General features: G+C 44.2%; 1 protein-coding gene and 1 long non-coding RNA gene across 3 annotated transcripts; one reads left to right on the forward strand and one right to left on the reverse strand.

Annotated features, from left to right (window-relative positions):
• The first annotated feature begins 469 nt into the window (after positions 1-469).
• Positions 470-25,361, forward strand: kif20a (kinesin family member 20A). Of its 2 annotated transcripts, XR_011037833.1 has the most exons (20): positions 470-604; positions 2,205-2,378; positions 2,579-2,704; positions 2,825-2,944; positions 3,203-3,341; positions 3,449-3,624; positions 4,191-4,290; positions 4,448-4,660; positions 4,882-4,993; positions 5,074-5,148; positions 6,643-6,786; positions 7,018-7,186; positions 7,313-7,459; positions 19,327-19,466; positions 19,575-19,677; positions 20,200-20,395; positions 20,494-20,585; positions 20,676-20,813; positions 24,478-24,674; positions 24,992-25,129. XR_011037833.1 is itself a non-coding variant. In XM_068331330.1 (19 exons), the coding sequence occupies exons 2-19, from the start codon at positions 2,211-2,213 to the stop codon at positions 25,343-25,345; spliced, it is 2,712 nt and encodes a 903-aa protein (XP_068187431.1). In that variant the 5' UTR covers positions 470-604; positions 2,205-2,210; the 3' UTR covers positions 25,346-25,361. The 2 variants fall into 2 exon arrangements, 1 of the variants encoding a protein (XP_068187431.1); XM_068331330.1 differs by lacking the exon at positions 24,478-24,674 and having other exon boundaries at positions 24,992-25,361.
• LOC137606196 (uncharacterized) lies at positions 3,361-6,319 on the reverse strand. Its single transcript, XR_011037834.1, has 3 exons — positions 6,087-6,319; positions 4,884-4,981; positions 3,361-3,615 (listed from the first exon to the last, which is right to left on the reverse strand). It is a non-coding gene; the product is annotated as an uncharacterized lncRNA (long non-coding RNA).
• Positions 25,362-25,557: the final 196 nt, after the last annotated feature.

Here is a 25,557-nt window from a genome sequence, read left to right on the forward strand (position 1 = left end):
TTTTCTTTGGGAAAATTCTACTGCTCAGAAATGTCTGTTATAGTCAGGACTTTATATCAGTGTTGAAGTGCGACATTTATAACAGTACAACAATAAAAACAATGTGAATAAATACATATCATGAAATGTGACCCTTTTTTCCATTCATACTGAACATTCGGGAGGAAAGAAGGTGTACGATTTTATTTTATAAGCGTCTGTCTGTCTGTGTTTCCCCCTCTCTCTTTCTTTCTCCCTCCCCCTGCAACATGTAAGAACTTCATGTTTCTGGCGGAACATTTAACTGGTGCACCGATCATTTTTAACTGGTGCACCGATGTCATCCAATCAGAATGCGGGAAGCTCGCGTTTTGAGCGTAACGGCAAAAACTTCAAACCAATCAGCGACTCGCACTAAAGAGGAGGCGCATTGTTCAAAACCGAAACGCAGGTCGGGTAAAATATTTTATAGGAGGTCTGAGAGTACTGCATTTCGAAATCGAGAGGAAACGAGACTTTCGTGTCAGCTAGTTTCAGGCTCAACTGGTATAATTTTCTATCAGTAGCTTCCCTTTTTATCGAGGATTTGACTGAATAAAAAAAAAAACAACATTCGACATTCGAGGTAAGTAGATGTGATGTTTGCTTTTAGGGGGCTTAATCGATACCCCGCCATAAAACCTGATAGTTATCAATCGGGTGATGTTTCGGCTCAGCTGAAAGAAATATTTCTTAGCATTTAAACACAAAAAACCACAACGTTGGTATTCTTGTTAAATTTAGTTAAGTGAGTGAGAGTTCAGTGATGTTAAGTCACTTTTCTGAATAATGGTGGACCTTTTTTTTCCCACTCTGGGGAGCACCCACTCACTGCATGCTGAAAAATAGTCCTATTAAAATTCAGACTGATATGAAGGGGAGATAATTGTCTCGGTAGCATTGATTTACTATTAACATTAGTGTGTTATATGTCTCATGGACTATCAAATCTGTACAGTATGGTTTTAAGTACTACATAATTTGTAAAAAAACAAAACTTAAAGCAGTTACATTCATGTTTCAAAAATAATTATTACTCTAATCTAATAATTAGCACTCTACTGTTAAATGTCACTCCCCGTTCAAGATGTGTAGTTAAAAGGTTATCCCCAAAAGTTTTTGTTAAAGTAAACTCGTTTTACTTGTGTAAGAGCCTGTCTTTGTATCGTAAACATGTCTTCCCTTGTTTTGACCTGCTACTGGCAGTAATGCTACCAAGATGTGGCGGTGATACCCACACAGGTAGTCAAAATAGAAGCCATGTGCAAGTAGAAGGTTTTCATTTAATTTGATTTAAATTATGTCATTCTTCTCAAGCAATATTAAAATTATCAATACAGGAAATAAACTACTACAATAAGCTTGAGATTTGTTGCTTGTGTTTGGGCAAGGCAGGCTTTATCCTGCTTAACGTGTATTTTGGTGTTTTGTCTCATGACACACCTTTATTTATTTAGTAAAGGATTAAATATTCAGGATCAAAGCGTTAAAGTCAGAAGTTATTCAAGTCATCTTTGCATTTGTGATTCACAGATCCAACAAGGCAGTCAGAGACTGCAACATCCCGTGACATCCCTGACCTACTTTCATATGTCAGGGTGCTAGTGCTTTGATCTATGGTCTTACTCACACTGGCCTTCTCCCTCTTCTTAGGAACCTTATCCGGTTCCTGAGTGTACAAAAGTTGAAATTTGACCTTGACCAACTTTTCTCAAGATCTAGATCATCATCTCATTTTCATCCCCTGCCGCCCGAGTAATGTGCTTTTTCTTTCTACTTTCTATCTGCAACGGTTGTGAAGATATTTGGTGGACTGATGGACGACAAACTCACAAACACTGACAATTACATAATCTCTTCGCAGGATGTTACAAACGGGGCAGTTTTTTAGAAAAAAAGAAAAGAAAATGTAATGGATGAAATGAATAAAAACTGAAACCCTCCCTGAATTTTGGGAGGGATAACAATACAGTACTGAGATGCTGCCTGAGGACCACGTAATGTCAAGAGAGTCCTGTCCTTATTCTCCAGTGATGGCCTGAGCCTTCTTTCAGGCTTATCTTTGAGTTAGAAACACATTCACATTTGTGTATTGAGGTTTAGATTATGTTATTATTAAATCCAGTTTCTGGGTATGTTTGAAACATTTTGTTACTTAATAATCATGAATATTATATTCTCCACAGACAAGCATGGCACTGTCTTTGTCCTCCCCGTCTGGATATACGTATGACGAGGATGAAGAAAGAGCTGTGTTTGAGTCCACGGTAGCGGAGCATGGAGGCTCAGCGAGACCATGCATGCCTGAGATATCTGTAATTTCCCCTGGCCTTGACATCCGCAACTCCGTAATGGAGCAGGTGAGAGTTGACAATAATGTTATGTTTGTGTTGTACTTTGTTAAGCTTTCATTGTAAAGAAATTATGTTTACGTTCAATATTGCTGATTAAAACATATCCAAATGCTATTAAACATATGCATGCTTGTGTGTGTTTTTGACATGGTAAAAAGAAAAGATCTGTGTGAGCAGAACATTTTACAGTTTTTTTCTATTTGTAGAAGCATCTTGTTAAACCTGGACTCATGACACGCGGGAGCTGTGATGAAACAAACACAGAAAGGGTGAAGGTTTTTCTGCGTGTCAGACCACTCACTGAAGCAGAGAGAGGAAAGGGAGAAGAGCAGGTGCGACTATCAAGTATCAAGACTAGGATTTGTGTTTTCCCTCTCAGTAGATATGTGCATTTGTTGCTTTTGGAACATTTGCTCGCTGTCCTCATTGCTCAAGCGTAATTAATCTTTCAGGGCTGTGTGGCTGTTCAAGATGAAGAGACTCTGCTGCTCAAAGCTCCGAAAGACTCGCAGAACATGAGGACTGCAGAGAGGGGCGTTACCCACAGCATGCACAAGTTCATTTTCTCGAAGGTAGGAGGATCACATAAGTGTCTGGTGTTAAATTAGAGTTGACATGCTGTGCACATGCATGCATGAAATTGGTTAACAATGTTAAACCCAACTTGAGGCAATTTAAACAAACAAAAAAAAAAAACTCCTTGAAGAAAAACTATGGTGATAGCCACACAGCGGTACCTAATATCCCAAACATGTTTTTCATTACTTGGCGTGTGTCTGAAAAGTTTCATTAAAATCCACCAATGTTTTTTCATCACCTGTCCTTGTTAGATTTTTAGGCCTGAAACCACACAGCAACAGGTGTATGAGTACACAATGAAGAAGATGGTAAATGAAGTGCTTCAAGGTGAAAACAGACTCCTGTACACTTACGGTGTCACCAATTCTGGAAAGACTTACACAATTCATGGTGAGGATTTTTTTCTGTCTTACAATTGTGTTTATTGGACAAGCATGTAAAAAGTCCAACTTTGATCATGTTTACTGCTCCATTCATTTAAAAATATTGGCCTGCAGGCAGTAGTCAAGAGGCAGGCCTCCTACCCCGGGCATTGGTGACCCTGTTCAGGAAACTGGAAAGTCGTCTCCATGGACCTATGGACCTCAAGCCCGTCATGTACCGGGATGTGAGGCAGCTTGATGCCAGTGAGATCAGAGTTGAGGAAATCCGCAGAAATTCTCTGCTGAAAGAGGTATACAGAGAAGAAACATTCAAAGGTGTTGACATTGAAAAATGTCATTTCTTCGTGTACCGGCATGTACCAGTGTCTATTGTTTCTAAGTATGTCAGTAATGTGCTCTTGTATACAGTATTTCTGTTCCACAAAGGCCATATTTTATCGCATACTCAACTTGAATTTTAATCAACTATTCATCTATTGATTCCTCCAGTTTAAAAACAAACAAACAAGTTTTTCACACAATTTTTTTAAGCAATGACAAAAATATAAAGGGATGTCCTCGTCTCCAAATAGCTGTCTGTTTCTTTCAATCAAAAACCAAAAATGTTGACTACCAAGGAAGTAGTGTCGGATGATTTCATAGTTTGTATGTGAGTAAAGGGTGAGATGGCTAATTACCACTTTTGAATATAATGCTTTTTATCCATTTGTGCCACCAAGGTTTGGCCTCTCAAATAAAAATCATTCAGCAAATGTTATGCACTTTGTCTTACAACCTTGTTAACTACACTTACAAGGTGCTGGAAAGCCTTCTTGTATAACGGTATGAGTTGACATATACCTCCCTTTTGTTACAGGAGGAGAATCTGAATTGTCGCCGGGGAGGTACTACAACTGTCTGGGACAGTGGAATCGGAGGACTCTCTTCCACGAGTAACATACCAACCCAACTTGAAGGTGAGGAGGATATGAATGCTGTGTTGTACAGCACTGTTCAAATATGGTATAAATGTGGTTAAAAAGACGCATATGCTTGTGCTTACTACCTGTTTAGAAGCCCTTTTCTGGTCATGCATCATGTTCTATGTTTTATCTCATGATTGTGTCCATGCAGATACTGACATCATGTTTCTGGAGCCTGACAGTCTCTCAAACAGCGGAGGAGATCAGCTGGAGGAAGGGGTGCAGTTTTCTGTCTGGGTGTCCTTTTATGAGATTTACAATGAGTTCCTGTATGATCTGCTGGATGCTTCGCCCTCAGTGAATCCCAGAAAAAGGATAACACTGCGGCTGAGCGATGACAAGCAGGGCAACCCCTACGTGAAAGGTAACACAACTAATTCACAGAATTTATAGTAAGATATACTGTATGAACCTGGTATATTTAGATTTTCTTTTATATAAAGACTTGAAACATATTAAAGTGCTTCCTGCTATCATTTCACTTTTTTTTTCAAGTCAGGGTACCGCCTCTACACTGGATAATTGAATAATTCTTGTTGCTGCTGTTGCTTTGTTTTGTAAGAGCATAATGTATTGTTTCTTCAGACCTTGCATGGATCCAGGTCCGCAGTGCCGAGGAAGCCTGGAGGATTGTGAGGGCTGGTCGTCGTAATCAGAGCTTTGCCAGCACACATCTCAACCAAAACTCCAGCCGCAGGTAGGAGCAAATGAAAAATTTAAAGCCATTTATTTAATAAAACTTATTGCATCTCTGAACATACATTCATCACCACGCAGCCACAGCATTTTCTCCATCCGTGTCCTGCACATCTGCCCAGAGACAAATGCATTCCCAGTCATACGCATCAGTGAGTAAGTGATCTTTTTGTTTCCTACTCTACTATTGGCGTTGTTTATTTAAAGGGGTCTTATTATGAAAATCACACTTTTTCCGGTCTCTACATTTTCATAGTGGTCCTCCCTAACCTGACCAACTCCTAGAATCTGGTAAACAAACGCTTCCCACATCAATAGATATTTGGAGTTTTAGGAATTCATGGCCCGGATTTTGCTAGAATACAGTTTGTGACGTAATTTTCATTTTGTGACATAATTTACGTCACAGACTGCCCTCTGTGATTGACGATATTGATTGGTTGACATGCCCCAGGGGCATGGCAATCCCTGAAAGGGGAGTTCGTTCAGGCTACGGTAGCATTGTGTGGTAATGTCCTAGCTCAGACCTACACGCTGACAAGCTGTTGAACACAGTTAGCATTTGGCTAACTAGTTAGAGGTCCAGTTCAGTCATGTGTGTGAGCGTGTGTGCGCGCGTCTGCGGGCGCGCATGTGTGGTTTGTGATCAGGTTATGGTAGCAGTGTGTGGTAACGACCTGGATCAGAGCTACACACTGAATTCAGCTAGCATTTGGCTAGCTAGTTAGCAGTCGGTGTGTCTGTGTGTCCGCCGGAGGCTATCCCCAGCTTCACAGCGAACACATAACTAGTTACATATTAATTACTAATTCAGAACAATTGTCTGTGTTTTGGTGATTGAAAGCAGCTTTAGCTCTTCTAAGTGATCGGAGAGCTGCGTGTATCCACACACACACACACACACACACACACACACACACACACACACACACACACACACACACACACACAAATACACATGCGTGCGAGAATACAAGAGAAAAACTTGGTCTTAAAATCCCATTTGTCATTGGTTTGCGTTAGCTTAGCTCCCTTGTTATCCACAAGATCTCATTGTCCATAACGATTTTCAGAAAACAGTGAAATTATCTCACCAGCCGGTCTGATCATGTTTACACAATGAGCCACAAGTCTTTGTTCAGCAGACTGAGTAAGCAGGTCCACGCTTAGTGCCGAAAAATCAACCGTTACATCATGAAAAACGAGAAGAATTAGAGCGAAATATATGTACCTGTGAAGTTACTTAAAGTTAAAAAAGTTGCAGACAATGGCAATCGAACTGATCTGTATTGCAGGAGCGTTAGAGTAAACAAACGTATGTGAACGCGCAAGGGACGGCAGTGTTGATTAGTCAGCTCAGAGGGGGTGGGAGATAGTGAAGGCTCAGAGGGGGGAGGAGAGGGAGCTAAGAGCTACGTCCCATTAAAACAGACCTTCACAGAGCAAAGAAAATTTACCAATATTCAATAAAAGATATTGAAGACCATGGATCACTTTGAGGCAAGACATTTCAAATACAGTGTACTTGGACATCTGGCAGCTGAATGACATGAATTAAAAAAAACATAATATGGGACCTTTAAATCTTGGCATTGTATAATTTTGTACAAATGATAAACCAAGGCTGTGTTCTAACTCTGTCCTCTTTAGACTGACTGTCTGTGATTTGGCTGGGTCTGAACGTTGCAAAGACCAGCAGAGCGGTGAAAGGATGAAGGAGGCCAACAACATCAACACCTCCCTTCTAACGCTGGGGCGCTGTATTGCTGCTCTGAGGCACAACCAGAACAATAAGTGCGTAGTATTTACCCATCATATTAAGTGAGGAGAATCCCATTGGTGACTGCTTTTTTGAAGAGTTGGTGTGTTTCTGTTGTAATGCAGGAACTAAATCTGACTTTAACTTCTCTTAAGCAATTTAAAGTCTAGACTAAACTTTAATGTTCAGCTCTTCTGTGAACTTAAACATCTGTGGTAGTAAATCATCTTTGAAGGAGTTCTAAAAACTTTCTGGTGTATCCAAAGGACACGACCCCCCCAGGTGGTGCCCTTCAGGGACAGCAAACTGACTCGGGTCCTGCAGGGTTTCTTCTGTGGCCGAGGAACCTCTAGCATGGTGGTCAATATCACTCCATGTGCTTCCGTCTATGATGAGACGCTCCAAGCTCTCAAGTTCTCAGCTATCGCCACTCAAGTAAGATGCAATGGTCCTGGTATTATACTATACATCCACTGTACCGCTCTGTCATCAAGACTAGACTTGGTTTAGCATGTAGAGATGAGAAACAAGGGAGAGATAATATTCCTCACATTATTTCAGCTCATCCATGGTCCTTCCACAAAGACAAGAGTGGCCTACATCCTGTCGCTGCTGCACCAGCCAGCAGGGAATGGTAATGAGAGCACGGTGATGGAAGAAGATGAGACTGATATGGAAGACGGAGATATGACCATGTTAGATAATGAGGTAACATCTGCTGCCATCATAGGCAAGACCTTTTTTTTTTTTTAACGTAACAAAACATGCTTATCTTTGAAAGCATTTAGTGAATCCTGCATATTAAGATATACACACTGTATGTAGTATATGTTTATATCCATATTTACAGTATACACACACACACACACACACACAAACACACACATATACTGTATATGTATATAGTGCTGTCAGGTGATTAAAATTTTTTTTTAATTTATTTAATTAAAATAAAATTAATTACAGGATTAATCTAACTGATCACATTTTAATCTCATACCTGCTACAGGCCCCAAATAAAGAATTTGAATTCTAGGACATTACAAAATTGAAGTGCATGACTAATCAATAGAATACACCAAGAAGAGAAGATTTGAAATCCACATTTTTATTGGTTTATTGGTTTAAGTGTGCTTTATAAATGAAATTCAAAAGAAAAAAGGTGAAAAATGCAATACAAATACAGTTAAATAAAATAAGTAATTGACAACAGACAACTATATGTGTCCTATAGCCAGTTGCTCAGACAAACAAGCTTTTTTACATTGAGTGTAAGGCTGCCCTCTTTTGAATGTTACCTGTGAGTAACATCATTCAAAATCATGTGATGTTACCTCTCACATGATACAGACGTGTCAGGGGTAGCCAGGTATTTGCGTGCAAGAGAGGACATTGCACGGCTCAGCTTTGTAGCGGGCCAGAGGCCCCTGCTTCTCCTCTGAGTCAGAGTCTGAAAACAGCAGGAGGAGGATCTTCTTTGCTGCTGGCTCGTCCTTTGTGGGTTGAGGGGCAACAGCTCCCGCTTCTGATCCTTGCAGCATCTCCTCAATCCAGGTCCACACCTTAAAAGAGGTAATATTAATTTGTTGCATAGGACTTTCTAACCAAAGCACTCGCAAAACACTGGTTTTCCCAGTCACACACATACCTCATAACCCTCTCTTTTCTGTGTATGTTCTTCAAGTCCTTGAATCGCGGGTCGAGGGCTGTAGCCACCTTCAGCCATCTGTTGTTGATGTTGGCCGTGCGTGCGCCTATGTCCTTTTTAGAGGTGGTCTTGTACTTTATCATGTAGGCCGGATCCTCATCAGTAGGATCCATGACCCGGTTGAGATGGCGAGTGCAGGGAGCAACACAGAGCATGAAACATAGCTCTCACCTCCAAGCAGCTCTGTCACATATCTGCAGTGGGACAAAAATATGGCAATAATGTTCTCACATCATTACTGACGTGTGTGTTTGTGTGTGTGAGTGAATGAGAGACAGTGGTGTATGGGAGGGCGGGAGGGAGAGGTGAGTGTATGAAGGGGGAGAGAATGAGAGGTGAGGCAAACTGAGGTTTGTGTGTGTGTATGTGAGCAAGTGAGAGTGTGGAATGTGTGTGCGAGAGAGGGATATACTTGCAGGGTTCAAGAACGACCTCCAGCTTCTGTAGTCTCACACTCTAGGTTGATCAGTGTGGCCAGTTTGTGCTTCTGTGTGGCCAAAGTGGCATTCACAGCCTCGTGGTTCCTCAGGTACTGTGAGATCATAGAGAGCGTTGAATTCCATCTTTCAATAATATAAAACAAAAACTGCATTAATTCTGCAGGGGGCCTGTAAGTTTTGAGGAGCGTGCTGTACATACAGAAGTTGCACTGAACCAAACATACACACCCTCACACACGCCAGAAGCAAGAAAACTCCAGAATCAATTACCCCAATAGATAGTAAACAGTCTCACCTTGTGGATACGTCCTGAACCAGGGGCTCTCTGGCTTGTCCGAGGGCTGTCTGCTGCAGGTGCAGTTCTTCCATACTGGCAGGGCTATGCTTGAAGTGCCCGACTATTTTGCAGCACTTTGCCAGGGCGGTGTCAAAGCTGCCGTCCTCAAGGCAGAATATGATGGTTCTTTGCAGCATGTGTGCAGCACATGGAATGTGCTCGAAAGGCAGGTGACGTGCTGCTGCAACCATGTTTCTTGCACTATCGGTTCCTATCGGTGTCACTTTGTTTTCTATCTCCCATTCCTTTGTCACAGCATCAAACTGATCGGCGCATGCATTGGCATAATGGCGGGTCAGTTTTTCTCAGTTAATGCAAAAGACTTGAGTTTCCACCGTACATCCAGTGATCACCCGTTAGGGCGACATGACAGGCCCCTGCCAATAATTGTTCTTTTGCGGTCCTCTTTTCACTGTACAGCTGGTGAATTTTTTCATCACCGTAGTTCTCAACGGTAGCTGGAAATTAGAGTCTGATGACGCTATCTGAAACGCCTCCTTTAGACCCTCGTCTTCCACGATTGAAATTGGTCGGCAATCAGCAGCAACCCACTTTGCGATTGAGTTAGTCAGTTTGTCGTGGCTTTGCTCATTCGTTTACAAAACTCAGTAAGTGTGGGTTGGCGGAGTGAGCTCACTGTCGCACTAGCAGTGGCAGCTGTAGAAGTGGAACTTGTCCGGATGTGTTTTGCATTTGAAGGGACAGTAAAGTTAGTTTTAAGTGACATATACAGTATGTTTTTCATCATCATGAAAAATAGAAAAATTGTCCATATTATGTTAGTATTGAGCTAAACGGAATCCCACAGGCTAATGGCAGTAACGAGGAGGCCGCAAGGAAGTCATCCACAGCCAAATACCTCCAGAGAGTAAGGCAAGTCCTTAGAAGTCAGCTGAATGGCAAGAACAAGGTCCTAGCCATCAAAATGTATGCACTGCCGGTCATCAGATACCCTGCTGGGATCATAAGCTGGCCAAAGGAGGAGAGAGAAGCCACAGATACCAAGACTAGAAAGCTCCTCACCATGCATGGAGGGTTTCACCCCAGGTCCAGCACCCTGAGGCTGTACACTTAACTGGAAAGAGGAAGGCCGAGGACTAGTGAGCATCAGGGCCACTGTCCAGGGTGAGACATCAAAAATCCAAGAGTACATCAGGAAGATGGCCCCAACAGATGAACTGCTCAGTGAATGCCTTAGACAGCAGAAACCTGAGGAGGAAGAGGAAGAGGAAGAGAAAACATGGAGGGACAAGCCCCTACACGGCATGTACCACCGTCAGATAGAGGAAGTGGCTGATATCAAGAAGACCTACCAATGGCTGAATAAAGCTGGACTGACAGACAGCACAGAGGCACTGATCATGGCAACACAAGAACAGGCCCTAAGTACAAGGGCAATAGAGGCCAATATCTAACACAGTAGATCTGACCCAAGGTGCAGGCTATGTAAAGAAGCCCCAGAGTCAGTCCAGCATGTGGTAGCAGGGTGCAAGATGCTGGCCAGCTCAGCATACATGGAAAGGCACAACCAAGTAGCTGTGATAGTGTACAGGAACATCTGTACCCAGTATGGACTAGAAGTACCCAAATCCCAATGGGACATACCACCGAAGGTGGTTGAGAACAACAAGGCTAAGATCCTGTGGGACTTCAGCTTCCAGACTGAAAAACAGCTGCGGGCTAACAAACAAAGAAGAGAGCAGTGGTGATAGATGTGGCGATTCCAGCTGATGCCAACATCAGGAAGAAGGAACACAAAAAGATTGAGATGTATCAAGGGTTGAAAGAACAGCTGTAACAGATGTGGAAGGTCAAGGTTAATGTGGCCCCTGTGGTAGTAGGAGCACTTGGGGCAGTGACCCCCAAACTGGAAGAGTGACTCCAGCAGATTCGTGGAACAACATCTGAAGCCTCAATCTAGAAGAGCGCAGTCCTAGGAACAGCTAAGATATTGCGCAGAACCCTCAGACTCCCAGGCCTCTGGTAGAGGACCCGAGCTTGAGGATGACACACAGATACCACCCTGAAAGGGTAAGAGGGACATTTATATATATATATATATATATATATATATATATACAGTGGACCCTCACTATAACACGGTTCAACTTACGGAGCTGTTTCACAGATTTTTTTAGAGCAGTTTTTTAATGCAGTGCGTTGTGTTCTGCATCCTGATTGGCTAAAGGACTGACCAACAGGAACAGCCTTGGTGCCTCGTCTCTGCACAGCTTGCCAAATTTAAGTTTGCAAATTTACTCCATGACAAAACCCACAATGTCAAAGAAACGTTCTGCATCAGCAAAAGCACCTGACTCTATGCGCCCAGAAAGCAGAGAAAGATGCTAAATATCGCCGGAAAAATTAAACTTGTGGACATGCTGAAGGAAGGTAGAAGCTATGCGGCTGCCGGGCGCTGTTACGGAATAAATGAATCTTTGGTTCGTTGCATAAAAAAGGAGGAAGATAACCTAAGGAGGACAGCAGCAATAAGTTTTAAGAAGGATGCAAAAAGGGTTGTAACTGTCCTCAACAAGACCATTGTAGGGATAGTCTGAAATATAATCAAAGCTGGCATGTCTGTTTATAAAAATCTTCTTGTCTAGAAGAAAAAAGAGTGCAAACAATTACCCATGACTAAGTTTTTCTGTCGGAAAAAGACACCTTCATCACAGCCTTCAGCAGAAAAAGACGCTACAGAGGAGCGGAGTGAGGAAGACGCCAAGAGGAACGGCGAAAACGCGTGAATCACCATGTGGCCAACCTCATACTGACTATTAAAAATATTATTTTACAGTAAAAACTATCATAGTTATTTGTTGAAAACGTTTGTTTTTATTTTTTAATGCTTGGGCCTGAAAACAGGTTTTGGTCTTTGATTTTATTGTATACCTAGTTCAGTATTGTATAATAACTAAAAAATAAAGCGGACCACTTCACAGATTTCATTTAGCACGGGTACTTTTTGGAACGTAACCCCCGTGTTAAATGAGGGTCCAATGTATACTGTATATATATGTAGCCGCAAGAGGGCACAAGCCAGTGTCTTTTTGCTGGTCCAAAGCCCGGATAAATACAGAGGGTAGTGTTAGGAAGGCATCTGGCGTAAAACTTTTGCTAAATCAAACGTGTGAATCAAACCTATGACTTCCGTACCGGATGGGTCGAGGCCCGGGTTAACAGCGACCGCCATCGACGCTGTTGACCTACAGGGTGCCGGTCGAAATTGGACCCCTGTTGGTTGAAGAAGGAGAAGAGGAAATTGTGCCCCTAAGAAGAGAGAAGAGGAACTCCAAGAGGATATTACTGAGAGTAGGGACATTGAATTTTGGAACTATGACAGGAAAAGGTAGAGTTGGTTGACATGATGCAGAGGAGGAAGGTTGACATATTGTGTGTCCAGGAGACCAGGTAGAAAGGTAGCAAGGCTAGAAGTTTAGGAGCAGAGTTCAATTTTGTTTTATCATGGTGTAGATAGGAAGAGAAGTGGAGTAGGAGTTATCTTGAAGGAGGAGTTTGTTAGGAATGTCCTGGACATAAAAAGAGTGTCGGGTAGAGTGATGAGCCTGAAGCTAGAAATGGAAGGTGTGATGTTCAATGTTATTAGTGGGTATGCTTCACAGGTAGGATGTGAGCTGGAGGAGAAAGAGAAATTCTGGTTGGACTTTGATGAAGTGATGCAGAGCATACCTGGAAGTGAGAGTTGTCATTGGAGCAGACTTCAATGGACATGTTGGTGCAGGAAACAGGTGATGAGGAGGTGATAGGCATGTTTGGTATGCAGGAGAGGAATGCAGAAAGACAGATGGCGGTCGACTTTGCAAAAAGGATGGAAATGGCTATAGTGAATACTTTCTTCCAGAAGAGGCAGGAACATAGGGTGACCTATAAGGGTGGAGGTATGAGCACACAGGTAGACTACATCTTGTGTAGACGGTGTAACCTGAAGGAGATCAGTGACTGAGAAGTACAGGCGAGAGTGTAGCCAAATATAGGATGGTGGTGTGTAGGATGACTCTTGTGGTGAGGAAGATGAAGAAGGCAGAGCAGAGGACAAAATGGTAGCTGAGAAAGGAAGAGTGTTGCATGACTTTTAGGAAGGTGTTAAGACAGGCTCTGGGTGGTCAGGAGGTGCTTCCAGATGATTGGACAACTACAGCTAATGTGATCAGGGAGACAGGTAGGAGAGTACTTGGTGTGTCATCTGGAAAGAAAGTAGATAAGGAGACTTGTTGATGGAATGAGGAGGTACAGGAGTGTATACAGAGCAAGAGGTTAGCTAAGCAGAAGTGGAACACTGAGAGGACTGAGGAGAGCAGACAGGAGTACAGGGAGATGCAGCGTAAGGTGAAGGTAGAGGTAGCAAAGGCCAAACAAGGGGCTTATGATGACATGTATGCAAGATCACATAGTAAGGGGGGAGAGACTGATCAATACAGGTTGGCAAGACAGATGGGAAGGATGTGCAGCAGGTTAGGGTGATTAAGGATAGGGATGGAAGTCTATTGACAGGTGCCAGTAGTGTGACGGGAAGATGGAAATAGTACTTTGAAGAGTTGATCAACGTGGAAAATGAGAGAGAACAAAGACCAGAAGAGGTGGTTGTTGTGGATCAGGAAGTAACAAAGATTAGCCAGGATGAAGTGAGGGGGGCATTGAAGAGGATGAAGAGTGGAAAGTCAGTCAGTCCTGATGATATACCTGCAGTTATGGAAGAGTCAAGGAAAGGTGGCAGGAGATTTTCTGGTGTATGAGTCTGGGTGAGGGTCGAGTGTAAGGTGGTGGAGATGTTGTTATCGGTCGAGCAAATTTCAGTTAAATGTATCATATAGCAGACAAGCACAGTGGTGTTCGAGAAGTGAAATGAAGGTTTATAGGAATTACAAAAAGTGTGCAATAATCAAGCAAAAGTAGGCAGGTGCATAAATTTGGGCACCCTTGTTGTTTTATTGATTTGAACAATTTAAGCACTAATTAAAGAAACACAAAATTTGTTTATGAAGCTCGTTGACCCTTGACCTCCATACAAAGGTGAAGTCAATCCCGAGAAAGGGTATTTACGGTGGCCAATTGTAAGTTGTCCCATTTGCATTTTCTACGAAGAGTGGCAACAGGGGAATCTCAAAACAACTCTCAAATGACCTGAAAACAAAGATTGTTCATCATCATGGTTTAGGGGAAGGATGCAAAAAGCTATCTCGAAGATTTCAGCTGTCAGTTTCCACTGCAAGCAACGCAGTGAGGAAATATAAGAACACAGGCATAGTTATAGGTAGGGCCTGGAGTGGCAAGCCAAGAAAAATGTCAGATAAGCTGAGGCGACAGATGGTGAGAACAGTCAAAGTCATCCCACAGACCAGCTCCAAAGACCTACAACATCATCTTGCTGCAGATGATGTCACTATCGTTCAACTATTCAACACACTTTCCACAAAGGGATGCTCTATGGAAGAGTGATGCGGAAGAAGCTTTGTCTGCGCACATGCCACAAACAGATTTACTTGGGGAATTCCAAAGCACATTTGGACAAGCCAGCTTCATTTTGGAATGAAATGCTCTGGACTGATTGAACTAAAATTGAGTTATTTGGACATAACAAGGGGCATGGCAGATGACAAAAACAGCGTTCCACAACAATCACTCGCTGCCCACAGTAAAATTTGGTGGTGGTTCCATCATGCTGTGGGACTGCATGTCCAGGGCAGGTACTGGCAATGCTTTTAAAATTGAAGGTTGCATGGATTCCAGTCTGTATCAGCAGATTCTTGCAAACAATGTTTAAGAATCAGAGACAAAGTTGGAAGTTACACCGGGGCTGGATACGTCAAGAGGACATCGACCTTAAACGCTGTTCAAATTCTACTAAAGCATTCATGCAAAGGAACAAGTACAATGTTCTGGATTAGCCATCTCACTCCTGGACCTGAATATTGTCAAAAAATTTTGGTGTGATTTAAAGCAGGCTGAACATGCTGAAACCCATCAAACCAACTGAACTGGAGAAGTGTTGTGAAAACCAATCGTCAAAAATACTTTCAACTAATATTTAGACCCTCTAAATGCTATAGAAAGCATTTAGAGACTATTATTTCTGAAAAAACAGGCTCTACTAAATATTGACATAATTTTTGTCTTGCTTACTTTTGTTTAAATAGTTATTGCACTTCTTCTTCTTCTTCTTCTTTTCCTTTCGGCTTTTCCCTTCAGGGGTCGCCACAGCGAATCAATTTCCTCCATCTAGCCCTGTCCTTTGAATCCTCTTCTCTCACACCAACTACCTTCATGTCTTCCCTCATTACATCCATAAACCTCCTCTTTGGTCTTCCTCTAGGCCTGCTGCCTGGCAGTTCAAAACTCAGCATCCTTCTACCAATATATTCACTATCTCTCCTCTGGACATGTCCAAACCATCTCAGTCTGGCCTCTCTGACTTTATCTCCAAAACCTCTAACATGTGCTGTCCCTCTGATGTACCTATTCCTGATCCTATCCTTCCTGGTCACTCCCAGAGAGAACCTCAGCATCTTCATCTCTGCTACCTCCAGCTCTGTCTCCTGTCTTTTCTTCAGTGACACTGTCTCTAGACCAAACAACATCGCTGGTCTCACCACAGTTTTGTACACCTTTCCTTTCATTTTAGCTGAAACTCTTCTATCACACATCACACCTGACACTTTCCTCCACCCGTTCCATCCTGCCATAGTTATTGCACACTTTTGGTAAATCCTATAAACTTCATTTCACTTCTTAAACAACACTGTCTGCTATATGATATATTTAACTGGAATTGTTGATCCAAACAACCAGTAATTTATAGAGGAAAATCTGCAAAAGTCTCAGGGGTGCCCAAACTTTTTCATACCTGTGTGTGTGTGTGTGTGAGAGAGATGATGATGAAAAATAACTGAAATTAGAAGAGCATTCTGACAGTACCACACTTTAAATCTGTTTAGAGCCAACTAAATTATTTTCATCCACCCATCCATTCTCTTCCGCTTATCCGGGTTCGGGTCGCGGGGGCAGCAGCTTAAGCAGGGAAGCCCAGACTTCCCTCTCCCTAGCCACTTCGTCCAGTTCCTCCGGGAGAATCCCAAGGCGTTCCCAGGCCAGCCGGGAGACATAGTCTCTCCAGCGTGTCCTGGGTTTTCCCCAGGGCCTCCTCCCGGTAGGACGTGCCCGGAACACCTCACCAGGGAGGCGTCCAGGAGGCATCCTGACCAGATGCCCGAGCCACCTCATCTGGCTCCTCTCGATGCGGAGGAGCAGCGGCTCGACTCCGACTCCCTCCCGGATGACCGAATTTCTCACCCTATCTCTAAGGGAGAGCCCGGACACCCTGCGGAGGAAACTCATTTTGGCCGCTTGTATCCGGGATCTCGTTCTTTCGGTCACGACCCACAGCTCATGACCATAGGTGAGGGCAGGAACGTAGATCGACCGATAAATCGAGAGCTTTGCCTTTCAGATCAGCTCCTTCTTCACCACGACGGACCAATATAGAGTCCACATCACTGCAGACGCTGCACTGACCCGCCTGTCGATCTCCCGTTCCATTGCACCCTCATTCGTGAATGAGACCCCGAGATACTTGAACTCCTCCACTTGGGGCAGGATCTCATCCCCAACCTGGAGAGGGCACTCCACCCTTTTCCAACTGAGGACCAAGGTCTCAGATTTGGAGGTGCTGATTCTCATCCCAACCGCTTCACACTCGGCTGTGAACCGCTCCAGTGAGAGTTGGAGATCATGGCTTGATGAAGCTAACAGCACCACGTCATCTGCAAAAAGCAGAGACGCAATACTGAGGCCACCAAACCGGACACCCTCAACGCCTTGGCTGCGCCTAGAAATTCTGTCCATAAAAGTTATGAACAGAATTGGTGACAAAGGGCAGCCTTGGCGGAGTCCAACCCTCACTGGAAACGAATCCAACTTACTGCCGGCAATGCGGACCAAACTCTGACATTGGTCGTACAGGGACTGAACAGCCCTTATCAAGGGGTTCGGTACCCCATACTCCTGAAGCACCCCCCACAGAACCCCCAGAGGAACACGGTCAAACGCCTTCTCCAAGTCCACAAACACATGTAGACTGGTTGGGCGAACTCCCATGCCCCCTCAAGGACCCTGCGGCGGGTGTAGAGCTGGTCCACTGTTCCACGGCCAGGACGAAAACCACACTGCTCCTCCTGAATCCGAGATTCGACTTCCCGACGGACCCTCCTCTCCAGAACCCCGGAATAGACCTTGCCAGGGAGGCTGAGGAGTGTGATCCCCCTGTAGTTGGAGCACACCCTCCTGTCCCCCTTCTTAAAGAAGGGGACCACCACTCCAGTCTGCCAATCCAGAGGCACTGTCCCCGATGTCCACGCGATGTTGCAGAGGCGTGTCAACCAGGACAGCCTCACAACATCCAGAGCCTTTAGGAACTCCGGGCGGATCTCATCCACCCCCGGGGCCCTGCCATCGAGGAGCTTTTTAACTACCTCGGTGACCTCAACCCCAGAGATGGGAGAGCCCGCCTCAGAGAACCCAGACTCTGCTTCCTCATGGGAAGGCGTGTCTGCGGGATTGAGGAGGTCTTCCAAGTATTCTCCCCACCGAGTCACAACGTCCCGAGTTGAGGTCAGCAGTGCCCCATCCACACTATATACAGTGTGGATGCTGCACTGCTTCCCCCTCCTGAGACGCCTGATGGTGGACCAGAATTTCTTCGAAGCCGTCTGGAAGTCGTCCTCCAAGGCCTCACCGAACTCCTCCCACGCCCGAGTTTTTGCCTCAGCAACCACCAAAGCCGCATTCCGCTTGCTCAGCCGGTACCTATCAGCTGCTTCAGGAGTCCCAAAGGCCAAAAAGGCCTAATAGGACTCCTTCTTCAGCTTGCCGCCACGACAGGCACCGACCACCTTACGGCCACAGCTGCGGTCGGCCGCCACTACAATGGAGGCGCGGAACATGGTCCACTCAGACTCAATGTCCCCAGCCTCCCCCGGAACGTGAGTGAAGTTCTGCCGGAGGTGGGAGTTGAAACTCCTTCTGACAGGGGATTCCGCTTGGCGTTCCCAGCAGACCTTCGCAATACGTTTGGGTCTGCCAGGTCGGACCGGCATCTTCCCCCACCATCAGAGCCAACACACCACCAGGTGGTGATCAGTTGACAGCTCCGCCCCTCTCTTCACCCGAGTGTCCAAGACATGCGGCCGCAAGTCCGATGACATGACCACAAAGTCGATCATCGAACTGCGGCCTATGGTGTCCTGGTGCCAAGTGCACATATGGACACCCTTATGTCCGAACATGGTGTTCGTTATGGACAGTCCGTGACAAGCACAGAAGTCCAATAACTGAACACCACTCGGGTTCTGATCGGGGGGGCCGTTCCTCCCAATCACACCCTTCCAGGTCTCACTGTCATTGCCCACGTGAGCATTGAAATCCCCCAGCAGAACGATGGAGTTCCCAGTGGGAGCGCTCTCCAGCACCCCCTCCAAGGACTCCAAAAAGGGTGGGTACTCTGAACTGCTGTTTGGTGCATACGCACAAACAACAGTCAGGACCCGTCCCCCCACCCGAAGGCGGAGGGAGGCTACCCTCTCGTCCACCGGGGTGAACCCCAATGTACAGGCGCCAAGCCGGGGGGCTATAAGTATACCCACACCTGCTCGGCGTCTCTCACCATGGGCAACTCCAGAGTGGAAGAGAGTCCAACCCCTCTCGAGAGGATTGGTACCAGAGCCCAAGCTGTGTGTGGAGGTGAGCCCGACTATATCTAGTCGGAACTTCTCGACCTCACACACCAGCTCAGGCTCCTTCCCTGCCAGAGAGGCGACATTCTACGTCCCAAGAGCCAGCTTCTGTAGCCGGGGATCGGATCACCAAGGTCCCTGCCTTCGGCCACCGCCCAGCTCACAATGCACCCGACCCCTATGGCCCCTATGGCAATGTATTTTATGTATGAAAAATTATCTCCTTGGCAGAGGAAACCGGTTATGGTCAGTGTAGTATGTATACAAGAAGTACTTTTTCACCAGCATTTCTAACGATTCATGGCCACCAGCCTGTTCCTAATGATGAATTATTCTTCATTAAGGCATTGCTGCAGGCCATCGATGTCCTGAAGAAGGAGGTGCAGCGCCAGCGGGAAGAGAGGGGTGTTCTTGAAGCAAATGTGAGAGAGCAGGTGGTGTCTGAGATGATGGAGGTCATCACAGAGATGCAGGATGGCTTCAGGTATTTCAGTTTCTTTGACATTCTTCTTGAACAGACTGGCTAACATAAAGTTAACAAGAACATTGTCGAATTTAAAATGATACAGAGCTGTATTATTTGACTCTACAGAGACACGTTGGAGGCAGAGCGGACTCTCATTGAAGAGAGGTATGAAGACAAGATAAATAACATTCAGAAACATCTGAAGAATTTCTACAGTCTGCAGCTGAAGGTGAGAGAAAAATCTTCAACCTGTACCATACATGACTGGTAAATGTTTTACTTATTGTATTTACAATGATGATTTTAATGCAAGATAAATTTACTCGGGAAGATAATTTTCAGAAGCATTCAAACACAAATAGAATATTTGTGTTTGATGAATCGAGGCGCTATAAATAGCCACTGATCATTTTTATTTACGTCCTTTCATCAGAGATGCTTTATTTTATAACATAAATGTAAATTCTCGATGTTTAGTTAGAACTGACTTGTTGAATTAACAAAGGGACTTGTGATGAAAAATGACGTGACCTGATTATGTGTTAAATGAAGTCAACTGGATTTCTTCAGTTCAGAATCATCTGTTGAATTGATTCATTGATATCCACATTTGTTATTACTGCCACTCAATAAATAATAAAACAGCATGCCATGTTCTACATTCAAGTTATATTTGTAATGTTCCATTTGTGTTTGAATTGATGTGCTATAAACAGACACTGATCATTTTTCTTTATATTCTTTCATTTAGGAGCGAGATCAGGAGATTGAAGCTTTATCTGCAGAGCTTGACAAAAAGACAGAGGTGGGATTGGTGCCTGCAGCTGTACCACAGCGAGACTCTGTAGGCCCTCGCCGGTCTCAGCGCCTCATGACTCAATCAGATGAAAGCAAACTGCACACTGAGCTCACTCAGTGTCGCTCTGAGCTGCTCGCCAAAACGCAAGGTACGTAACAAGGTGACTTAACCACTGCTCGGATTTTAAATTTGATATTAGAATGTCCTCAGTTTGCTCTGACTGTCTAGTTCTGCTTACCTGTTCAGAGCTGACAAACCTGAATATGCAGCTGAACCTCCAAGGTTCTACAGGAACCCTCACGAATGCTGCTGATCGGAAGCTGGAGGAGGGTCAACGGGTCAGTTTACTGTTATACCTAATTAAACGCTGTGAAACTGTCCCTACGTTGTCAGAAAGATTTCAGTTTTCTATTTTTTTTTTTTAACAGAATCTGCGCCAACTGCGCCTGGATCTGCAAAAGCTTGGGGCGGGCCTGCAGTCTGGTGAACGAGCCTGCTGTCGCAACACAGGAGGGGAAAGGCTGCGGCAGGCGTTAATGTCGGCGGATGAGACACTGGCCAAACAGGTACGACCACACATACCTTAACAAGACCCTAAGATTGTGCTGCCATCATATTGTAAACTGAGCTTTTTCAGAAATGATTGAAAAAGGTAAGGTGATTGGTATAAATTACTGCATGTGAGAAACCTAATTTGTTTAAAAGCCCCATATTATGCTTTTTTTTAATTCATGTCATTCAGCTGCCAGATGTCCAAGTACACTGTATTTGAAATTTCTTTCCCAAAGTGATCCCTGGTCCTCAATATCTTTGACTGAATATTGGCAAATCCATTTCCTCTCTCTAAAGGTCTGTTTTACTGGGGCGTAGCTCTCAGCTCCCTATCTCCACCCCTCCCCCCTCTGAGCCTTCCCTATCTCCCTCTCCCCTATGAGCTGACCAATCAACACTGCCCTCCCCCATGCGTTCACATGCGTTTGTTTACTTGCGCCACTCGAACGCGCCTGCATTACAGATCGATCGATCGCTATACTGTGGAACTTTTAGTTACTTTCAGTAACTTCGCTGCTACGTGTTTTCCACTATTGTTTTTCATGGTATAATGGTTGATTTTCATGGTATAATGGTTGAAGCCTGGACCTGCTTTCTGAGTCTTTGCTGAACAAAGACTCATGGCTCATTGTTTAAACATGATGAGACTGGCTGGTGAAATAATTACATCCCGCTTCAAAGCGGTGATGTATTGTGATAGTTAAAGCTGTGTTTTCCGGAAATCGTCATGGACAATGACAGATTGTGGATAACACGGGAGCTAAGCGAGCGCAAACTAATGAAAAATGGGATCTTACCGTTAAGACCAAGTTTTTCTCTTGTATTCTCGTATGCGTGCATGTGTGTGTGGATACACGCAGCTCTCCAATCACTTAGAAAAGCTAAAGCTGCTTTCATTCACCAAAAAAGAGACAATTGTTCTGAACTAATAATTTGCAACTGGTTATGTGGTCGCTGTGATGCTGGGGATAGCCGCAGGCGGACACACACACACATACACACCTGAAACACCTGACTGAAGCAGCGTTAACTAGTTAGCCAAATGTTAACTGAATTCACAGCTTGTGAGGAACTTTCACTGTGTAGCAATGAGGTCATTACCACACACTGCTACGTAGCCTGATCACGAACCACACACACTTGCACGCACACACACACACACACACACACACACACACACACACACACACACACACACACACACACACACACACACACACACTACTGAAGTGGACATAACTAGTAAGCCAAATTCTAACTGACTTCAACAGCTTGTGAGGAACTTTCAGTGTGTAGCTCTGAGCTAGGACAATACCGCACAATGCTACCATAGCCTGAACGACCTCCCTCCTCGGGGATGGCCACGCACTTAGGCATGTCAACCAATCAATATCGTCAATCATTCTGTCCAATCACAGAGCGGATTTGTGACGTAACGAATACACTCCAGCAAAATCTGATCGTTTTGATTCGGACCAGGCCATGATCCAGGAAGCGTTTATTTACCAGATTCTAGGAGTTTGTCGGGTTAGGGAGGACCACTATATACATGTAGAGACTTGAAAGAGTGTGATTTTCAGAATAAGAACCCTTTAAGTAATATACTGTAGCTGTTAAGCTGACTTTCCTTTACCTGTCGTTTAAACAGTTAAGATGCTGCAGACTGGAAAAGAATAAATCATTAAGATTTTTGTTACATTAAACCAGTAGAAATGAAAGCTTTTGCTCTTTTCTCGGAATGCGAAAGTAAAGTAACTGACACTTAGTAAAAAATTATTGAACCAAGTCAAGGCCCAAACATACTCTGGGCTTGCACTAGGAGCCAGTATGACTAAGCCACTGTGGCTCAGTGTAAAAGAATTGAGCAAGCCACAAAAAGCCACACTCAGTGTCCGAGGCAGTGGCGCACGGGCGGACGACCAATGCTCATCGCGGGGGAGGGTCCGGGGGGCCTCCCCTGGGAAATTTTTTAGAAAATGGGTTTTTTTCCTGCATTCTGAGGGCAAAATCTTCTGTTCAGTTCACCTACAAAAATACACTAAAGTCAACAGTTCAAGCTGAACTATCTTTATTTCTATCCTACTTTATGCAGGTATGACTGTGAGATTCAACAATTGAAAGCTTCCATTCACTATGTGAAGATAGTCAAACAAAATATTACTCAATGTTTACTTGTAAGTTTTACTTAGACTAGAAGACATTTCAACTTTGACCACCACCAACACCATTGGTATGCCATAGTTTTTTTATTTGATTTTTTTAAATTCAATAACATGATTTTTCATTTCGATTTAAAAGGGCATGAAAAATAGCAAGCGAGGTGAATAAATATTTACATGCATTGCTGGTTATTCCTGCCGGTCATAGGGAACAAAAGTCTAACGCCCCGTCCACACGATAACAGATTTTTTTAAAAACGGAACTTTTTAAATACGCATCGAAAACGATTCCCGTCCACACGACATCGTTTTTAAAAAAATCTCCATCCACACGTAAACGCAGCAGTGCGTTTTCGAAGACTGCTAAAAGCATGCCAAACCATGTGATGGCAGTATTGAGTCAAATTTTATCCAATAGGAATCCTCCGTGTTTTGTTATCACAACACACGGGCCCATAAATATGACGCCACCGCGATTTTCATCGCAGGCAAGAAGTCAGCGTTTTTAAAAAGTCGCGGATACGCCGTCCACACGACAATGCGGACCCAGCGTTTTTTTAAAAAATCCACCTCGGCAAGCGTTTTTTAAAAAGTTGCATTTTCGTTCTGGATATCTGCGTTGTCGTGTGGACGGAAGGCGTAAACGCAACAAAAAAGTTGAGTTTTTAAAATATCCGTTATCGTGTGGACGGGGCCTAAGACTACAAACAAGTATTGATAATATCTTTCATTTACCTTCTGATCGGTCTGTCGTCACTCCTACCCCCTCTCAGCATTCACCATTTGTTTATTAATGAGGACTTCAACACAAACTCTACTATAAAACACTGGATTCTTTTGATCGATCGTCCTCGCATTGTCTTACACCAATTCGCGGGTTCAGTTTGTAAAAAAACGATATTTGTGTTTTTTATTGGACGAAAGGAGGTCATGACCCGAGTGCATATTTAATGATCGGGAGCGTTCCAGTCACTTCGGCTATTTCCGTTGGCATGCTTCGGCTAAATTCCGTCGGCATGCGGAAATAGCGTCACTATTTTCGCTAGCGAACGGCGCTAGCAGAAGTACAGGCGCTAGCGCCGTTCGCTAGCGGAAGTAGCGGCGCTAGCGCCGTTCGCTAGCGGAAGTAGCGGCGCTAGCGCCGTTCGCTAGCGGCAGTAGCCTAACGGAAATAGCGAGCGCCGCTAGCAAGCGACAAAGTTGAAAGTTTTAGCCTTTTTTCCGTAAAAATAAGAACGCCACTGTGGCTACACAGTATAAAAAACTTGTAGCCAATCTGGAATCTCTTCCCCTATGGCGAAGTGGCAAATGGCTAGCACAAGCCCAGATACTGCTAAGTCTGGAGCATCTCTGTAAAAAGTTCATTTCAGCAACAATAATTACAACTATTATTTCTTCACACATTGATGCTTGGTAAAAATGCTCTAAATTTTACACAAGCAGCAGTTATTGGTATTTTCAAAGCACCATTTGATTTTAAAATCGTTTTTCTCTCCCTCTTCTTTTCACTAACAACCAGCTTTTGAACTACAGTGCGCCCTCGCGCGATCGCACATCAAAGATTGCGACTCCACCTCATCGCGGATTTTTGGTTGCCAGTCACGTGATACTGTACGCGCATTCTATTGGCTGACAGCATCCGGATGTGCGACGTTCCGTCAGTCTCTGACTTTCGTGAGACACAAAAGTGCTTTAAACAGTCCAGTTTGGAAAAAGGTAATATACATAGAAGGTGGTTTAATATCAGTATGGGGAGGGTTATTAAGGGTTAAAATTACTGTAAAAAATAAGATAAATAGATCGCAATCTTGATCGCGGATTCCTCAATCGTGTTTGGTTCCTGGAACGCATTGACCGCAAAGAGGGCTCACTGTATATCTAGATTTCTAATCACTGCACAGGGGGGATGGCTGCAAAAGCATGATTCAGATTTTTAGTACAGCCTCTTTGCTTTTGCACTCAACCTCCCACCTAATTCATTTCACCGCCCCCTCCATGGCTGTGTCTAACCCTGTCAACTGACTTGTTCTTAGGACCAGATCCTGGTGGAGCTCCAGAATGGCTTGACTCTTGTAAAAGCTGATCTAAGGCGAAAAGCCCAGGCGCATGCTGGCCAGCCTCAGCCACCCCACTCAGGCTCCACTGCCACACCTGGTTCCTGCAAGAAAAGGGGCTGTGTGCCACCAAGTGACCACGAGAACCGGCCCCCACCAAAACGTCCCTTTTTCACCTCTCTGTTCCCGACACGTACTCCAACACGTAAATACAACAGTCGCGCTGCTGAAGAAGCGAAAGAAACTCCTTCTTCACGGATCTTGCGGTCTCGCCAGCCATCTCCATTGCCAAGCCCCTCTCTCACCCCTCGTGTTCTCAGAGGGAAGTACTAAGATTCAGTGGGCAGATTTAGATGCTATGCAAAGAGAAAGTTATATTTGCGGTCAACTTTATATTTTATATTGTTCTGTATATACACTTGTGTGGTTAAACTGTTATCATCCCAAAGACATACAAAAAAACTTGTATTTTAAATATGGTTACAATATTGCAGAGCTCTATTAAGGCTTATGTGTCCACTTCTAGACTGTATTGCTGGGAGAAG

The sequence above is a fragment of the Antennarius striatus genome, chromosome 13 (assembly GCF_040054535.1).
Source record: "Antennarius striatus isolate MH-2024 chromosome 13, ASM4005453v1, whole genome shotgun sequence".
Taxonomy (NCBI): domain Eukaryota; kingdom Metazoa; phylum Chordata; class Actinopteri; order Lophiiformes; family Antennariidae; genus Antennarius; species Antennarius striatus.

Excerpts from the sequence above, each read along its gene's own strand:
- kif20a (XM_068331330.1), top strand. The coding sequence starts at position 2,211 with ATGGCACTGTCTTTGTCCTCCCCGTCTGGATATACGTATGACGAGGAT. Across the intron at positions 6,787-7,017 it reads AGGCACAACCAGAACAATAA|GACACGACCCCCCCAGGTGG; the intron begins GTGCGTAGTATT and ends GTGTATCCAAAG. Across the intron at positions 20,396-20,493 it reads GCTGCTCGCCAAAACGCAAG|AGCTGACAAACCTGAATATG; the intron begins GTACGTAACAAG and ends TTACCTGTTCAG.